At 38.7% G+C, this 19,546-nt stretch overlaps 1 protein-coding gene across 5 annotated transcripts; it reads left to right on the forward strand.

The window, feature by feature from the left end:
- Positions 1 to 71: 71 nt before the first annotated feature.
- Positions 72 to 18,956, forward strand: MYSM1 (Myb like, SWIRM and MPN domains 1). 5 transcript variants are annotated; one of them, XM_083619351.1, is made up of 20 exons: positions 72 to 208; positions 1,691 to 1,766; positions 2,356 to 2,426; positions 4,278 to 4,355; positions 4,453 to 4,476; positions 4,820 to 4,898; positions 5,411 to 5,509; positions 6,216 to 6,946; positions 7,692 to 7,822; positions 9,281 to 9,384; positions 10,216 to 10,293; positions 11,366 to 11,454; positions 11,766 to 11,820; positions 11,901 to 11,951; positions 12,776 to 12,850; positions 13,872 to 14,060; positions 14,350 to 14,482; positions 16,300 to 16,405; positions 16,528 to 16,585; positions 17,371 to 18,956. In XM_083619351.1, the coding sequence occupies exons 1-20, from the start codon at positions 132 to 134 to the stop codon at positions 17,533 to 17,535; spliced, it is 2,469 nt and encodes an 822-aa protein (XP_083475477.1). In that variant the 5' UTR covers positions 72 to 131; the 3' UTR covers positions 17,536 to 18,956. The 5 variants fall into 5 exon arrangements, with proteins under 5 accessions (XP_083475477.1, XP_083475479.1, XP_083475478.1 ...); XM_083619353.1 differs by having other exon boundaries at positions 14,350 to 14,365; XM_083619355.1 differs by having other exon boundaries at positions 94 to 594; positions 14,350 to 14,365.
- The last annotated feature ends 590 nt before the right edge of the window (positions 18,957 to 19,546 follow it).

Raw genomic sequence — 19,546 nt, forward strand, 5'->3', positions numbered from 1 at the left:
CGTGCGGCGCATGCTCACAGCTCTCTATGGTTGAACCGCATTCCCTGGGCCGGCCTTGGACTCCCCGTTTCCTGTTTTGTTCCCGCGACTTCCGGTGTCGGCGGCTGCGGCGTCGGCGGGCGGGTGTCGGCATGGAGGCCGTGGAGGAGCTCGACGTGGACGTCGAGGGGGACGCAACGGCGGGGGGCGCCGGGGAAGCGGAGCCGGGGTGAGTGCGGGGAGAGACAGGCTTCGGCCTTCAGCCCGGGCCCCGCGCGCTTCATGCCAGGCTCCCAACGGCAGCCCCTTCGTTGGCGGCGGCTGCCTCAGGCGGGCCATGGCTGTGACCGGGGGTCTCTGTCGCCTCAGCGCCTGGGCTGGGCCTCTGGCAGGGGCCTTTCGCGGTGGGAGGGAGGTTTCTTTCCCCTCCCGCATCTTTATGGAAGTGCTCAGATCTCGCTCTGGCCTTACAGCCGCGGCCCTTAAGTCAGCCTAAAGGAGGAAGAGAACGTGTATCCTACACCCGAGTGTCTTCCTCGTGTGAGCAAGGCATGCCTCCCCGTTCTTCTGGAGCCAAGACAGAGAGTGGTCTGCTTGGCACCCTCACGCGAGGAAGTGTCATACCCTCCCGACATTTCTCCGATTAAAACAGGGACATCCTATTCCAGGTCCTCCAACATTTCTCCCGTTAAAATAGGGACATCCTATTCCAGGCCCTCCCAACTTTTCTCCCGTTAAAACAGGATGTCCTAAGGAAAAGCGAGACATTCTGGGATCAAATCAGAAACCAGGATGGTTTCTGTAATTCCAGGACTGTCCCTGGAAAATAGGGACACTTGTAGGGTCTGTGATGTTCCCCTCAACAGTATGCAGGTGGTCCAGGAGAATGACATGAATGAGCTCCACAGGAGTAATTTCTGACCTGACCTACCTAACAGCTGGTGGGTGGTTTTCTCTCCTGGAAATCTTCTGGAGGAGAAATGAAACAAGAGTTCTGACACCTTGAAGACATTTAATGGATTTATTATAGCAGAAGTTCTTACAGACTTCAGTCTCACTTCATTAGATGCGTTGAGTGCCACAGTTGCTTGCATGCATACTTTGTGGGAGGGGGGCTTCTAAAGCAGCAAGATCAGAGGAATATGAAATGCAATGTCAGTTAGGGTTTCAGTGTGTGTAAGCACAGTCGTGGGTTAGCCACTGCTGGCTTAGATTAATTTCCTTCCTAATTTTGACACACACCAATGCATAGTCACAGCACTGTCAAAAATGTTTAAATCAGTATTCTTCCTTTCAGTTTAGATGGATCTGTCTGTAGCGCAGATGCCACAAGAATAAGTATGAACTTTCTACATTAGTTCCTCTAATGTAGATCACTTTCTCTCCCATATATTTGACAAAGGGAGGACTTTAAAAACAAAAAAACAAAAAACACTTCCTGAGTCTCAGGATTTGATTTCCTACTTGTGAGAATTGTGAGGTAAAGCATCATATGGATACATCATATAATAGCTTAAAAATTGTCTCTGCTTAAATGTTTTACATCTCAAATTTAATATTTCTTTTACTAGCAAAAGGGGAGTATAGGATTGGGTGCAAAGCTTTGAAGCATTGCAACAAGTGACATTTACCAAGCATTAAAATGCTAGTAGAACTTCAGCTTCTGAGAGGATCAGTTTTTAAAGTATATGGCTTTTTTATTTCATTTCAGAAGCTATGAAAATCCTTCATCCAGCTTACTCCAAGATCATTACCTTGATTCAACTTGGCGAACTGATATGGGTCTTGTAAGTGTCCTATGAAATGGGCTGTTAACTGAGAGAACGACCAACTTTTTGAAGACATCTTAAGAGGTCTTTCTATCATAATCACTTCAAAAAATAAGTTGGGATTCGAAGGGCATAATAAAAATACAACTTGTGCTGTTCCATGGAAACATACTGAAGTCTTTGAACGATCTGTGTTCCCAGCTATCTGTGTAAAACAGCTGATTGGAACCTGGATTTTCTATACACAGATCTTCAAGTGCTTGCACAAGGGGTATTGCTGATCTGTACATGACAAGGGACCTCCAGATTTCAGCCATGAAATATAAAGAGGTGTCATTCCTGTGTTCTTTACAATGTGCTTATTGAAATTCTTTTCCATGTTCTTTTATCACAGTTTTTAAGAAAGGTATTGGATTTTTGGTGCACTTGAGATTTCTGTTAATCTTTTAAATTCATTAATTGTCACAAATTCCCTGGGAGATTTTGAAAACTTACTTCTTCAGTTCAGCTCTGCATCTGAAAATGAGAAGTATTAGCCTCTTTTCTGGGGTTGGGGTTGGAATTAATATATAAAACAAGTGTTCCATAACTTATGTTTTTCTCCTAGCCATGGAGTCTTGATAGCACAATTAGTGAAGAAAACAGGACTGCCATTGAGAAGATGTTGTTGGAAGAAGAGTATCCTTTACTTATTAATCAGCATGACAAAATAGAATCCTCACCCCTGTAAGAAATTAAGCTGTAGTGCAGGATTATAATCAATAGGCTACACTTTGTGATTAGAAATTGCTCCCTGACTACCTGATGGAAACTCTCATTAATCACCAAGGTGCCAGACATCTCTGGCTTCTTTAACAAGAGAGCCTTGCTGTTTCTATCCTTCTACTTGTGTCTGATTAATAATTAAGGTCTGGTGAATTAACATGGCTCAGTCAGCAGGTTTTTGTGCCCTTTGAGTAGTCCTTTGTTTTTTATTCGTTTTCAAGTACAGTCCAATAATAGCCTCATTATAACAATACCAATTTATAATACAGTTATTAATACCAATCATTCAAATACCAAATTATATAATTTAGATAAAGTGGCCCTCCGCATGCTAAATTTGATGATTTTCTTTATTTCTGCAATCCAAAATCTTATTAGTTTCAGCAACATTCCAGTCGTAATAATAATCCCTTATACAGCAACTGCATTATTAATAACTTCTATTTGTGTTGACACATTAAATGATTTATAAAACTGCAAGTGAGGAACTCAAAACTATATCCTTGTTCTTCCTGTGTATGGCAGTTATTCTGTCCGTGGTTCTTCTTCCTGTCCTTGTAAGATATTATGTCTTTCTTTTCCCCAATTGTTGCTGTTATCCATCATGCCTTGGGTGGAGCTGATATCCCAGTGTTGTTCCATAAATTTCTGCATCCCTCCATCCCGTGCTTCATTGTTTTGCACGAAGAGCTTTAACAACTGCTGCAAAAGTTGCTCTGTCCCAGTAAAGACTGTTGTCACCATTTTTCCTCTTAGCCTGGGAAGAAGAGTGGTCTGTTGATCTGCAGATGACTCAATAAAGAACCTTATCAGTTCCTTGGCAGTTTGCAGACTCCTTTCACCCTTCCTTTCAACTGAAGATATATGAGCAACTATACGTCCAATTAAATTCCAAGCCCTCTTAGCGTTATTCAGTTCACTTTGTAAATAATAAAGACATTAGAGGGTTTTCTGCAGGCAAAGTGCTTTTGTTCTCACCGTCTCCCTGCCCCCCGCATTCCATGCCAGAGCGAGAGCCAGGTACCGAGACGAACTGCAAGTGAAGCCCATTCCCCTCATCCCTGGGCAGAATTTGCAAGGATGATTACCTGTAATCATCCTTGTTTTTCCTTTGCCAACAATATCCTGATGTCATGGGGGCTGCCTTCATTAAGGCAGAGTGCGGAAGCCCAAAAAAACCTTTTCATGTGTTTATTTCTTTGAAGTTATACCAAGACAAATGTCTAAAATAAGTTTCAGGAAATTTTGCCCCTTTTGGTTTTTCTTTTTGTTTGTAATTTTGTAATCCCAAAACAGCTGAGTTTAGTTTATATTAATTTAAGAACAGTGACTTATTTCAAGAAACAGCTTTTAAATTCTCATGTTATTGTTGTTATTTAAATGGGCTTGTAACTTTTGAAAGATCATTTGCAAGGTTACTGTGGTGAGTGCTTGCTATTTCTCTCTCTCTGTTCTTCCTCCAGCCTGTTACTGAAAGTTGCACAGTTGGTATCAATTTTCTGGCTTTAAACTGTAATCGTAGACATGCTTAATAGGGAGTAAGCCTCATTGGACATAGTTTGACTTCTGACCTTTGTCTTTCTCCGCATTAAATAATGTTCTACTGGTGTTTGCTGTTAGTTTATAGCTAATCCATGTACTACAACTTACAATCCATTGGACTGCAGTTACAGATTTTTGGTATGATAAATTATTAATTATGAAAACAGTAGCATGCAAAGAACCTCATTAACAGTACTTTAGAAAATCCTTAATGAATTCCAGATACTATCTATCTAGCAAATCCCTTCCAGAAAAAATTTGGCATGAACTGAAGGAAAGTGATAAAAAGTGCACAAAAAGGTAATGTGGTGTGTAATATTTCAAAGAGGGGGGAATTTGTGTTAAAAAGGCTCGCCATCTTTACAAACTTGCCTTTGTCTTGTTTTGCACTTTACAGCCACAAGAAAGAAGCAAAAGTAACGTATGTACTTCTAATGTCACGGCTAAGTATTAAGTGATTGTACTGAATATCTGAATACCTTTAGGACTCATGTTGATGCTTTAAAAAAAAAACCCCCTGCAAAAATTGCATTTTTTACGCTGGTTTCTTTGTTGCATACCCTGACGCTACCTCCTGCTTCTTTTAAAAAATCTAGTTTTCTATTTAGGCAGTTCACTAAAATGCCTATACCCAGTTTTGAAGTATATTTATGTACATGTTATTTCTAGTGTTTAAATTTTTTTTTAAAAAATGTATGTTTAGATACCGTTTCCTGGCATCTTTTTGTTTTACACAAAGGCATTTTGCTTTATTTTTATGTAAGGATACGCTCACCTACAAAATCAGCTAGTGGATCGCTAAAGTGGACAGTGAAAGAAAAGGAACTATTTGAACAAGGACTGGTAAATATTTCCTGTGGTTAATGTTTTTAGTAGTAAATGCCATTAGAAGTGGAAATCTCAATGTTCTTCAGGTAATTAAAAGTGTTTAAGCTACATTTGTACTGCATGACATGTTATTTGTTTTAAAATGTAACAAAGTGTTATACAGTGTACCTTTAGTGAAGAATTTTAATACTAAAATAGTTTCATGCTGGATGAGATTCCTATGCAGCCAACATGAATTTTTAGATGAAGTGGATTACTCATGTATGATATTTGTGCCTAGCTACTTAATGGGATTTTTTTAGCCATGGGCTCAAGTACTTTTCCTTTTCCTTCACTTTCTCAAAACTCTTACCTGCTATCTTAACACACTTCTCTTGGTAAAAAGCTGCCCCAGAGTGGGAGAGAAAGAGGTTTTTAGTGAGCAAGTATCTTAGATGGGGTAAAAACAAAGCATTGGAAGCTTCAGATGCTATATTAAATTGATTTGTTTTGACTTAAGAGCTGAAGTCATGTTTATTTTCCATTAGGCTAAATTTGGCAGAAGATGGACAAAAATTGCCATGATGATTGGAAGTCGCAATGTTCTCCAAGTAAAGAGCTTTGCCAGGCAGTACTTTAAGAACAAGGTAAACTTGATATAACAACTTTCAGTTGACAGAATGACTTGGTAGCAAACCTTGCCAACAGATTACTAAAAAAGGATTACTTCGTTTGAAGCTTTCTTCGTTAGTCTCCCACAGCAAATGATTTTTGCATTCATTTTTAATTTCCTGTAATATTGACCGCCTGCATTTTTTCAAAAAGGGCTTTTAAATTTGATTAAACTTTAAGGGATAACTCTACCGTTCTTTGTCCACTGTCGACAAAGATCAACAGGGTTATCCCCTATCAACCTTGCTCAGACATGAGCAGCTGAGGTCCATAAGAGGAGGACTCTTACTCTACATCACCATATTGTACTGCTAAATTTACTAAATGGAGGCTTCTTAAAGTCTGAAGCAAGAAGCACATATTTTTCTTTTCCACAGTCAAAAACAGCTGGATAAGTTTTTAGCTGGCAAATGCTGAGCTGTGATAGAAATTCATATTATTATTTGGTTTGATAAGCTGTGTGTTTCCCTTGTGAATGTTGTTATCTGGTGAATGTCATTCACCAAAATTGGCAAAATTAAAGGTCTTTTGCAAGAGGGCCCAGTTTTTATTAAGAAATTTAAGGAAACAACAAACAAACATGACTTAAAATTAATAAATGTCTCTTTTTAACTACTGTTATTCATCTAGCCTTTCTTACTTTGTCATCCTTAACTCGTTTTAATGTACTTTTCTGTTAAGGCAAAAATGGATGGCTCAGAAAAAGTGGAACTGCAGCAGTATGTCAATGTTCCTCTTCCCAGCGTCAATCAGGATGATGAAGGGAAGGTGGTGTCATGGGCACTCTTAAGAGGTCGGGCAGACCCTAATCTAAATGCAGTGAAAATTGAAAAATTATCAGATGATGAGGAAGTAGATATTACAGATGAGGTGGATGAGCTACTTTGCAATGTGCCACAGCAAGAAGCTGGAAAGTCTGATTTATTAGATATTCCAAAAAGTCCATCAGGAGAGAGCAGCTGGACAGAGCCTATCTTGGATTCTGCTGGACACATGCCTTCAGTTCTGTTAACATCAAGATTAATTCCAAAGCCAGAGCACAGCACAGTTGAGAGTCTAGAGACTGCAATGTCGTGTTCTGAGAACAGTGGTCATGGAACCATGGTTTCAGAAAATCAGAAATGTGATGGGAAAGGAATTTCTGATGATACCGATTGGTTTCCTAATCCAGAGAATTGCAGAGAACAGACAGACTTCACTGAAAACAGTCTTCTTTTCCATCCTTCCAACCAACTGGAAGAGGAGAATCAGATAGATGCAGAGGAGCTCAAGCCACCAGATCAAGAAGTAGAAATAGATAGACAAACTGTACTAGAAGAAGAAAAGCAGGCAATACCAGAATTTTTTGTGGGACGACAAGCCAAAACACCTGAGCGCTACCTGAAAATTAGAAACTATATTTTGGATCAGTGGTAAGCAATATAAGCCTGTTGGAAAATTATACAGTGAGGGGAATGTATGCAAAGCAACGGTATGGATATTTAATATCCTTCCTTTACGCAATCCATTTTCCAGACAAGTGATAGCCAGTTCCTTTATTGACTGCAGCTGGTTGATTGTATCTTCCTCCTTTGGAGCTTGACCAGGGTGGGTCATTGGTTAGCTCAAAATTACACATGTTGTGTGTTGGCTTGCTTAGCCCCCAAAGTAGGGAACCTGCCAGACCCTCGTCATTTAGCCCATAAGGCTGTGTTGGCCAAGCCACACCCATGTGTCCTACACCTGATGTCATATATGATGTCATGTATGAGGCATGAAAAAAATGTGATTCAACCAAAACGGAGCCCTGCACACAGCAAGGCAAGGAAAGTAGCTGATTGTCGGGGCTCACATAATGCATTGCCTTTACCTTCATGGTTTGATTTCAAAGCATGTGGTCAAAAATGGGACATCTGACATGAGGTGATGTATAGGTGGGCAGCTGTGCCCACTTGTTAATACTTGGCCCATGGGGGGTTGGGAGATAAGGCTCTGGCCTAGCCCATGATAGACGACTTCTGACCCAGGTGGGCAAATCTCTGCATGAGTGGAATGGTTCATGTTTAATGGACTCCTTCTACTCCCACTAATGGGATACATCAAGAAATATCAAATGCTGCTAACTTAATTGCCCAGGTAATGCTTTATTTTATCATTTGTGGTGGTCTTTTATTATAGGGAAAGAATCAAACCAAAATATCTGAACAAGACTTCAGTACGCCCAGGGCTGAAGAACTGTGGGGATGTTAACTGTATAGGACGGATACACACATACCTGGAGCTAATAGGAGCAATTAACTTTGGTTGTGGTAGGAAGAAAACTTCAGTCTGTTCATTTAGTTTTATATTTTTATTCTGCTTTTTCACAAGAGTCTCCAAAATTGCTTGTAATGTTCATCAGTTCTATTGTAACACATTTACTATATAGAAACTAAAACCAGAAAATAAATGGGCCATGGGAAGCATATGGGGGCACATTTAGAAACATATATTTTAAAATTCTGAACAGAAAGAGATGGAAAACATGACCAGTGTGGTTGTTGGTTGAGGCAGAAGTTAGTCCAGAAGGTGCCCTGTGGCAATCCTTCACTTACTCTTAATTATAAATTTTACCCCAAATATTGTCCTTCTACGTTGTAGCCTATACACCAGATTTTAAAAATGTGCTTATGTAAAAAAAAAGGGGGGGGGAAAGGACTACTGTTTAATATTCCTGTTCTTTTGAGTCTCTTATGGTTACCATAGCTGTAGTGGTGTCTAGAAACATGTGACTTTCTTGGACAGGTGATGATTAGTCCTCCTAAGTGTTAGATCTGTTGTCATGGCAGCAGACTGTGGCCAGCTAACCTCCTTTGACTGCCTGCATAGATGCTCAGAATCTACATGTAGCTTTGTTTTTGCGTCCATTCCTCTCTGATAGGCTTCAGAAACCCTTCCTTTCCTTCTTTTCTTACTCAAGTTCCTTGTCTGTGGGAAAGCTAGAACAAAAAGCAGAGCTTTAAGCTCAAACCTATCCTCCAGTCATGGTCAAATGGATCCCCCCCAAGAACCACAGAAAGAAGTTGTACTGGGTCAGCTAAGAACTGAACATAGCTGAATGGAACATAGTTGAATGGCAAGGGGAAGCTCTGCCATTATGTGACCCAGTTTGCTTGTCACATTAAGTAATGCTTCTAAACAAACTATGGTTTGAATACTGTGAACAAGCAGCATGCTAGTTCACACAGTGCAAAAGACTTACTAAACGTCCCTGAGGGGGATCTGCACCGTTTGGGCCTAGCTTCATTTTTGTATAAAGCCATTCAATATTTTTTCACATTAAAAAAGGACAACTCTTTGTCCTTTCTTTTCTTTCTTTTCTTTTAAAGCTTTGAGAAATAATTGGACCGGTACTATATATTCAGTGAATAGAAGCTAAGAGACACCTGCTGAAATAGTGTACTGTTCAATATGGCCTAAATGCCACTGCCACCTGATATCATTCATGTTTTTTTCTCTTAATTTTCCTTCTAGTGTTGTCTGTGTAGCCCCCTTGGCTTGGTTGGCTCAGGTGGCTAAACATTAGGTGGCATTATTGTTTTGTTTGTGAGACACTTACTTAGCCATGTCATGACTTTCATTTTGTGAAGAACAATTTAAATGATTTATCTTTAACTCTTGGTGATTATAATCTAAAGACATTCAAGAGTAAAGCCATCATTTGCTTGTGACAACCAGGTAGCTCACTTCTTACGCATCTGAGTTAGTTCTCTTGCTCATTTCTACAGAGCAGGCGATATATAATAGACCACAGCAAGTTGACAAAATTCGACCCAGAGAAGGCAAAGACACTATAGAAGCATATCAGCTTGTGCAGCGTCTACAGTCTATGGTACGATGGAAATGTAATTTATGTGCCACATTTCTTCTTTTACTGCCTTTTGATCACATTCCTGCAGTGTGTGACTATAGTATTGCCGATTGGGAAGCCAACTAGAGTACCTTTTCTCACAAACATTGCTTAGATCTTTCTGGGCTAAATAAATTATGTATTGGAGTTCTGCACATACTACTATTTTTGTATGGGGCTTTTTAAATTATACATTGCTTTCAGGAAAGAATGTTTGTCAAATACATAAAAAGTGGCTCTTTGGATCCAGTGCATTTCACTTCATTGACTGAAACCAAATAAACTGTCTTTTAAGAAATCAAGTGAATAGGAAAGAAATGTATATGCAAGGTGTGTTTTTATGTGTATGCCCAGCAGCTGTAATCAGACACATTTTTACTTTGATTCAGCATATACTTTCAGGGGTTGTTAAAGCTGCACTAAGTAGAAACCTTACAAATGATTGGTGCATAGAAGCAGAAGTACTGGATCCTGTGCTTTATGGAGTGAATAAATGGCAGTGCTGGTTCTTTAATTCTTATAAAGCATATTGCTACGTTATCTGTTGCCAGCTTGGAATTGGCCCACATCATTTTGAAGTATAGTAATGCAACGTTCACTATGGGCCCAGGTGGCTGATGGCTTGACCTTGACACAAGTTCAAAAAGTAGGTTCAGACCAGTCCAAGTAGACCAGTGATCTGTATTCAGAAGCTTACTGTGAGCATGCCAGTCCACATTCTGCTACTCCACAAAAATATGTGAATTGCTTATACAAATACTGCTGACTTTATGCCCTTGAACAGACCTGCACATGTGTTTCTGTTTGCCACAGCGTACAAGGAGACGGCGCGTCAGAGACCCCTGGGGAAACTGGTGTGATGCCAAAGATTTGGAAGGACAAACTTTTGAGGTAACATCACTTTTAAACTTTTCTGATATTTTTCAACTCCTCGTGAAAGTCAAGCTGTTCCTGCGGTGATACGCTTTTATTTAATTATGTGAGGTGTAACTGTAACCCACCCTTTGAGGTTTCAGGGTAGCTTACAAAAATTTAAACTTAAGTAAAAATATTAAAATATTGCAAAATAAAAGGATAGATTGAGAAGTCAGAGAAAATAAAAAACCTTTGCCTGATGTCAAAATCGCATGAAGGTAAGAACTACATGAGCCTCTTTGAGTGAGCCCTAAATCTGGTGCTGACCTCTGTCATGTCCCCCGTTACTTGCCTTTTTATAAACAAAAAGTTCCACATTTTGTAACCTTTCCTCTTAGGGAAGTTGCTCCAGCTCTTTGACCATTTTGTTATTGTGTTCTAAAACATGATTCAAGAGCCAATGACCAAAAGTTCAGAACCAGAGGTCATCCATGAAATTTATATGCTGTAGGTTTAAAACAGGCAAAAGCATGATGTGCTTCATGTCATGTGTGGAATAAACTGTTGCAGCAGTAGCATAAGTAAACAGATCTAAAGTTCGTGAATGAAAGGTCTTCGTGTAAATAGGAGATAAAATATTTGGGTATGGGACTTCTGTGTTTCGAACCAGCATACTTCTTAACATCAAATACCACTGAGAAGCCATCTTTCCTGTTTCACAAGCTTCCCTAGAACATCTAGTTGGCTACTCTGAGTGCTGAAGTAGGTGAACATTTCAGTTTGACATACTACAGCAGTGGTCTTAACAGAAGTACTATGTAGCAGGTAGGAAAGAAGGCTCTTGTCTAAAGGTGGAGTGACAAAATCTTATGCTGTTTCATCGTTAGCTTGATCTTGGAACAGTAAATGGAAAAGTGAAGGAAGTTCTTCCAGCTTTCTATAAAAACAAACAAAACAGCTACTTTTGGTCTTGTTTCCCTCAGGCCCCTCTTAATAGTGACAGCAGCTGTGGGCACCTACTAAATTCAGGACAACTGAGGTTCATTGTGCTTAAGCCCACTGATTGAGCTTCAGGCTGTTTTAACTAATCAAGATGTTTTGTTTTTAGCACCTTTCTGCTGAGGATCTAGCTAAGAGGAGAGAAGAGGAGAAGCTGAAACCACCAAAAGCTTCTAAAGGACAAAGGCAGCCCAAAAGGTTTACATTTTTGTATATGCCTACAACATATTTTAGAAAAAGTAGCTTATGTTACTTTCAGTATGATTCCTGCTTATCAGCAGCACTTACGTGCTACTTATGTGCTACTTCACTGAGCCCAAAGCGCAGTTCACAAATGCGGAGATACTCCTGTGACTCTTAAAAACTACCACATAAGTCTACAAGTTCAAACAATTTGCTAGTTTTGTATATAGTAATTAAAACTACAATAGAAAAAATGTGATTTAAAAAAATGAGTTTTCCCCTTTATTAATTGTATATTTTCAGAGCAATTTTCTTTCATTTTATAGTTCATTTGATCCCTTTCAGCTGATCCCTTGCTGTTCCTTCACAGAAGAAAAACCAGTAAGTATGAGTTAATAAATAAGCAAGAGCACACCTTTGTTTACTTAAGCAGACTTTCCTTATCATTTTTATCTTTTCAGGAGCCATTCCAAGTAACGGTCGCTGCAGAGGCACTTCTCATCATGGATTTGGTAAGAACTATACTTTATACCCATTTTTCCGATTTGTTTGGTTCACTTCAAAGCACAAAGGGAAGGCTTGATCCATGCCAAAACCACAATTACCCTCCATATTGCTGCTGTTGAGACTACTGCTATACCATCTGCACCCTTTAACTGGCCAAGCTTTTTTTTTCTGGCTTACCTAAGGCATGGGTGATGGCTGTAACAGCGCATAATTTCTTGTTTCTGTAGAAGATGATAACCCTGAGAAAATCTCTAACCAGGTATGGGAATAAGCTGTCATAAAGCTGCTACACAACAGTATAATGCTTCTTATGAGCATGGGTGATTAGTCATGCCAGAAGAGAAACTCATAATGTTAATATAATCACCTGCAAGGGAAAAGTAAATTCTATCTTTTAACACTTTTCTTGCTGAAATGGGGGAATATTTGTACTTTTGCTTTTTTCATCTGTTGTCGATCCATAAGTAACTGTTGGAGCCTCAAGGCCACTATTTAGTGCTTTTCCTACTAAGTAAAGATGGCTGTGTAATTTTTGATCTTCACAATCCCTTATGGGAGCAACTGACTTGATTTTTATCAGCACTGGCCAAAATGCCCAGGTAATGACCTGGTTTAGCCCCAGGAAAAGGGAGGGAGTACATAAAGCTCATTCATTCACATAGCACTAAACCACAGTTTAGGGTTGGATCTAAGTGCAGCATCTGTGTAATTATTGGTGGTAAAGCAGAGGTATGAAGAGCTTTCAGGGTGTGGGTAGGTGGGGTTATCATACATGGTTTCACTACAGAACTCTTCAAGATATCCAAATGATTTTTTCTTATGTCTTTAGCATGCCCACGTTTCAATGGCAGAAGTAATAGGACTGCTAGGTGGAAGATACTCTGAAACTGATGGAATAGTTGAAGTAAGTATCATGCATGTTTAAAATTCAGTAACATGAGAGCAGGCCTTATCCGGGGTGGCTCCCAGAATGTGGAATGCCCTTCACCTCAGAAGAATGGCTGGTGCTCACTGTATTGCCCTTTCAGCACCAGCTAAGACCAATCTACTTTTCCAAGGTTTTATGGAATATTTTTTTTTTGAAACTACAGTATTTCTAAAAACTTTATTATTATTTTTACCTGGTTTTATCTGCTCCTTTGGGACATTATTATAATATTTATGGTTTAATATGTTTGTAACCTGAAGTAATAAACATAAACACAAAACAGCCTTAATCTAGTCTAGTGCAGTAGGCATTAAACCAGCCCATTACAAGGACCAGATCTTAGTACCTGCTCATGTGCCCAGAGGGATTAGAGGGAAACAGGATATTCTCATGATTTATGGGAGCATCTTTCAGTAGACTGGATTAACCCCAGAGGCTATTGCAGCATCCATATATAAGCATCCTTTAAACATCTTACTATATCCTTGTAATACTTTTCCTTTAGTCAGTATGGAAGCTGTTAGTTTTTTGAACAATGGAGCAATCCTACACCCAAGAAGATGGTTCGAAGCAAGGTGTGAGTGAAGCTGGTGAAAAGTATACCAGATTTAAACTCTTCAGGAGCAGGGCTACATATGGCTGAGTTGGCTTAAGTGTAGCAAAGGGGAAACAAGCCTTTAAGATAGTGTTTGAGTTATATCACCCTTTTTGCTGTCTTAACTGTAATCTCTTGTCATGCCAGTTTAAGTTCAGCCAGGCTCTGGGGGGAATATGCCAGCGTATGTATTGCTGGACCACAAGGATGAGGAGTTATGTCAGCATACCCTTGACTACCCTGAGAACCTCCTGGCTCAGGTGACGTTATGCTGGATCCTAGCTCTGTTCATCCCAGCGGATCTTGCTCTATCGGATTGCTCCCTATGTGTATTGTCCTCACGAATCAAACACTACACCACCACTGAATTGTAAGGCCTCCAATCTGATTGGTTCATTACAGATTTGCGCAGCAGAACCATGCAATAGCCTCAGTACAGGATTGCAGTGTGAGATGGACCCAGTATCTCAAACACAGGCATCGGAGACACTTGCTGCTAGAGGTTACAGTATTATTGGGTGGTATCATTCTCACCCTGCCTTTGACCCTAATCCTTCAATACGAGATATTGATACACAGGCAAAATACCAGGTAACAACCCCCGCCCCCCCAGATGTGTGTGTGTATACAAGGGGACTGACTTTGCTTTATTGATGTTTAATTTAATAATGTTGAGCAAAGGAAAACTAGAAATGATGTAAATGGTAATATTTCAAAGTATTATCCAAATAATTTATTGATCCTTTACTTTAAAGTGACTACTTGTAATTGTAAGATGGGGGTTTTTCAGAAAGCAAGTTTGCATTGCATTCTTGATTATTTTCATAGACACAAACTTTAAAAAAATAAAATTATTGCCCTTTTATATTTTTCCATACAGAGCTATTTCTCCAGAGGTGGGTCAATGTTTGTTGGTGTGATCATAAGTCCTTATAATCGAAATAACCCTCTTCCGCATTCCCAGATTACTTGTCTGGTAATCAGTGATGAGACCAGTCTTGATGGATCCTATCGTAAGTGTTTTTTTAAAAAAATTCTTAATGCCTATCTTCTTCCTATCTTGATCATTTAAGTTACATTTTGAAAGAGGAAAAATTCGGTGACTGGTAAGACAAGGGAAATAATATATATAATTTAAAAGAAAGAATAAATATAATACAATAGGCTGCAGCCCTAACCCTGGTTACTTCCAAGCAAGTCCCATTGGATCCAGTAGGGCTTCCTTCTGTGTATACATGGTTAGGATTAGAAACTTTTGGAATATAAGATTTGCACTGTAAATAATATGGGGGTGTTTTACTTGAACAGAGAACGTAATGTTAATCCTCACGGAGAGCAATCACTGCATGTTTTAGGGGGTTGTGGTAAGGGTGTCTTTTAAGAAATGAAAATAGCAATAGCACAAGATGATCAGGAATCAAGGATTCATTTGAATCACTCTGTTAAGAAGAGAAATGTTTTTGGATGATACCCAACATTAGAGTGGAATTATTGAGATTAGTGAATTAGTGAATTATTGAGATTAGTAATTTATGTTCACTGCAGTGAATCTACTCTACAGTAGATGGATATTGCCTTCTGTGTGTAGCATTCCATGGCCTGGTTGGGATGAAACAATAGAATCAGGATTTAGGGGTTCAGATTGCCCAAATTCCTCGCACCCACATGCATGCAAATTCCCCAACCCCCCTCTACCCAGATGCTGAAAGGTAGATTAAGAACACTCCTGGGTTTGTTTTAACTAGAGTTAATAATGATCACTTGTAGATAGAAGGGTCAGGTAAGGAAGGAAATTCATGCACACGGGGTGAGGGTGGAGGCAGCACATAGATTTGAGACTATTCCCTGAACACTAGGTCCTGTTACAATCAATCTGGCCCAACTGTTTAACCTTGTGCTCCTTGTTTCTACTTGTATACAACTTTCCTCTATGCTGCAAATTGCTTATCCTGTAAGTGGGGAGGGGGGGAATCTCATCAGTATCCATGAAATGTCTGAGGGTCTGTAAGTATAGGAAGCACTTTTTTTCTGAATTTGAATAATCTAGTTAAACCTGAATCTTAGAAAATACTATCATTCACAAAGCAATTTTGATAAATGTGAGGAAAAAATCTTTTAAAAATAGAAACCTGATCATATGGAATAGAGTGAAAATCTAAAAGTGCCAAAGTTAGTCTTTAATCTCTCAGTGACAAAGCCGGTCTTGAAATCCCTCTTTTGATATTATCATTAATACTTTCCTTAGCAGATATCCTGAGCATGAGGACAATTACAGTTTGAATAAATGAAATGCAGATTTATCTTGCTGTGGAAAGAGGGGGAGGAAAAAAAGTATTGTCAATTTCAGCCATTGAAGGTTTACATGTGCAAAATGTTGTGCATATGAGAGAGAGAGAGAGAAACAGCCTAGTGCTCTCCAGATACGTTGAACTACAACTCGTATCAGCCCTGGGGTAATGGAAGTTATAGTACAAAACATATGGAGGACATCCAATTGAGGGAGCCTGGCTTAAACAGACATTTGTCATGTGATATAGGACCAGAAATAGAAGTCCAGAGCACTTTGAATGAATGGCAGTTGTCCCGTGCTTCAGATCAGAGTCTTACTTTGCATTCAAACAAATATTTCTACTTCACAAAATATTGCTGTTAAAGCTAATTCTGGGATTGAAGCTACTTCAGGCCACAACTAGGCTAAATGGGCTCACTCTTGACAGTACATTGCTGTTTTATGTGCACATATTTTTGCTCTTCCCAGGGATATAAGATACGCATGTCAAAAAGTAGGAAGTGTAATATTCCATGCATAATATGTTTTAATGGCTTGCAGGCCTGCCATACAAGTTTGAAGTGGGACAGATGTTGGAAGAACCTAAATGGGAATTAGTACTGGAAAAAACACGATGGATAATTGAAAAATACAGGATGTCTCATAGGTGTGTGGCTGCTTGCATTTCAGAATCTTGTAGTAAGCCAGTTCCAAATTACTGTATTTGCATTTCAATAGAGAATGTTTTTATATATTGACTGATACAGTGTTGTCAAATTTTTCCAACAGCTGGGTGCCGATGGATAAAATCTTCCATAGAGATTCAGATTTGACCTGTCTGCAGAAGGTAATAATTGTAAATACATTTCCTTCTTGCCTATAAATATCTAAAGAAGTCTAATCTTGTCTAGTTATAATAGAAATCTTAAATATTCATGGAATTGGGTTGGAAGCAACAGGTATATGCAAAAGCTACCCAAATGTAACTAATGTTTGTTGGCTACTAATGTTTTGTGTTTTCCTTCAGGGTAGCTTGTCGTTTTGGTTTTTGCAAATGGGTTTCAAAATGTTTTCATAAAAATGTCTTTTGATTTAATTGTTACATTTGAGGATGGGCTACAAAGTAGGATGTTTTCCTGTCATGGGTATCATTTTAGGTGCCTGTCTCTTAATAGTGGAATGGGTGTCTTACATAGGCAGTGAAAAACAAATTTTAGATGGTGCTGTGCGGAATTGTTTTTCTTGGACTGTAGATAGAGATATCCACAAATTAGAGGGGTTCTTTTGCTTTGGTCACTTTTGCATGGATTTTGGTAAAGGATACTTAGAGAGTTATGAAAGTTTGTGACAAGTTGCACATATAATAGTACATGTTAGTAAATTTTAAAGTTCAAATGTGTTAACACACTGTAGGATTATTCACTCCTTTGACAGTTCTTTGAACAGAAGCCAGCTGTTGAATGAATGAAAGATCTGTGTAAGTGGTCAGATACAGTTGAATTAGCGCTAACATATATAAAGCAAGTCCTCAGGGTATTCGGATTAAGGAATACCAATAGATTTGTGATGGCTTTTCTTCCTAAATGTTACTTCAATGCTGGTTTGTTTGTTTTTTCTTTGATCTGAAACTAGTTGTTGGAGTGTATGAGGAAGACTCTAGGCAATGTGGCAAATAGTTTCATCGCTGAAGAATTCCTGGCACAGCTAGAAAACTTATTCCTTTCAACATACAATAGTGAGAAATGGAATGATACTACTGAAGAAAATAGCATGTGTCCAAATGACCTGCCAATATGATAGTGCTGAAAAGAATAAATGCTCACTTTATTATAAAGTGTCCATTCTTGAACGTGACAGCATCCACTGCGGGTCAAGAAAATGACTGTTACTGAAAGACAGTGTGAAACAATCATGACAAACTATCTGATCTCTGACATAACTTCTAATCTTCTGAAATTATGGTTGTGTTGCAAAGAGATGAATGAACTACTTGGCAGCCCACCACTTGGATAAAACAGTTGCGCCATTTGTTGCCCCAAATAGCTGAAGTGATAGTGTTCTGCTTGGACCAAGAGCTATTAGAAATTTGATGTTAACATAAATTAGTTATATTGCCTACCTTGTGCCATTTTAGGGAACACCCCTATGTTATACATTTCAATGTCTAATGTATCTGCAAGCACATTTTGTCCAGTGGATAAACTGAGTTGTATTGCATATTGCTGAAATTGGGAACGGATGGAAAACCACGAAGACAACAGTGATATGATTTCTCATTGAGCATCTCAGCCTTGAGTTTCTCACTTGATTCGTGCCCAGCCCATTCAAGAGGCTTACTGCTTTCAACAGAAGTCTGCAATAGCAAAACAATATTGGACTAATAAATCCTTCATATCAAATTCTTCTGTCCAGATTAATTGTATAGATTTGCAGAGTTTGGGTGGCCTTGTTCATTTCTCAAGAACTAGGGGAAGAAGGCTGAGACTTTCCAAACAGAAATTAAGAATTGTGCTTAAAACATTCCCTTGACCCTTGCGTATCACAACTCAGAATATGTACTAAATATGAAAGACATACAAATGAGTAAGAAATTTTCTGAAGGATTATATAACTTTAGTCTTGAATCCCAGGTGGCCTTTTTTTTATTTTTACCCTGTGGAAGTTATGGATGAATGTGCAACATATTCCACTTTAGCCCCTTTAGTTCAGTATTAGAATATATTTGACTTAGTAATCATCTGCATGCAAGGGACCCTATATCATAGTGCACTAGGTGTATTCGCATTGCTTTTGAAATATTACCTGTTACTTGACTCCTTAGACCATTACGACTTCCAAGTTGCATGTGATCCAATGCCTCATCTTCCCCATTGAAATTCTAGCATATTGCTAAATAATATCTGGGAATTCCTCTGGATTGGAATATCCAAAACCATAGTTTATGTTTTACAGAGTTATGTGATAATCATATTGCAGCTTCTAAATTTTATTGTTTACATCCTTATTGTAAATCTGCATATTGCATAGGACAGCAATGTAAATATTGTATATTTGTATAGAAGAGAATTACTGGACTATTTGACCCTCATATAAAAGCACAATACAGGTATATTTGCCCGTGATGTCTTTATCAGGAATTGAGAAGGATTTTATCATTAAAACAATGCAAAGAACTCTTCTTGCTCACATTGCCCCTTCAATAAATTGTGTGAAGATGATTTCAATGTTGTTTGGCTTCAAATTAGTATTTCTGTACATAAAAAAAATGAAAAAAAATCCCAAGAACATTGCAGATTTATTTGTTTTTCTCTCATAGATTTGCATTTAGGAGCATCATTTTGTATCAAATAATTAAGTACTAAATGTCCTGGGGTTCAGCTAAACAGTACAAGATCAATTTCAATTTCTAATTGCACATATTTCGAACTTTGGGTCAAAAAGCCAGGTAGACTTTGTTGCTTGTTCATTGTGTGTAAATATTAAGGCTTTGCACCGGCCACAATATTTGGTTTTCATCCTGATTTGGCATTTATTTGTAAATTGGACTGCTTCATAGTTTGTCTGAGTCAGTTCTGGGTCCAAATTTGCTTTAGAGAAATGAAGCTTAAGTCCCCATATCGTTAATCAAAAGTGGCTGAGGGTTTTTTTTCTCCTTTTCCTTTGACAGAATTAGATAACATCTTTAGGCAAAGTAGCCCCTCCAGAGTGCATATAGCCTGCCAAATCAGACAAATTGGTCAGGGATTTATTGATATATATTTTTAAAAAGAGAAACATCTATAGGTTTTTTTTTGGGGGGGGGAATTGG

This window comes from Podarcis filfolensis (genome assembly GCF_964270895.1).
Source record: "Podarcis filfolensis genome assembly, chromosome: 6".
In the NCBI taxonomy this organism is placed as follows: Eukaryota; Metazoa; Chordata; class Lepidosauria; order Squamata; family Lacertidae; genus Podarcis; species Podarcis filfolensis.

Coding starts and splice junctions, on each gene's coding strand:
- MYSM1 (XM_083619351.1), top strand. CDS start 132: ATGGAGGCCGTGGAGGAGCTCGACGTGGACGTCGAGGGGGACGCAACG. Junction 7,823..9,280: donor AGCAATTAACTTTGGTTGTG/GTAGGAAGAAAA, acceptor TCATTTCTACAG/AGCAGGCGATATATAATAGA. Junction 9,385..10,215: donor TGCAGCGTCTACAGTCTATG/GTACGATGGAAA, acceptor TGTTTGCCACAG/CGTACAAGGAGACGGCGCGT.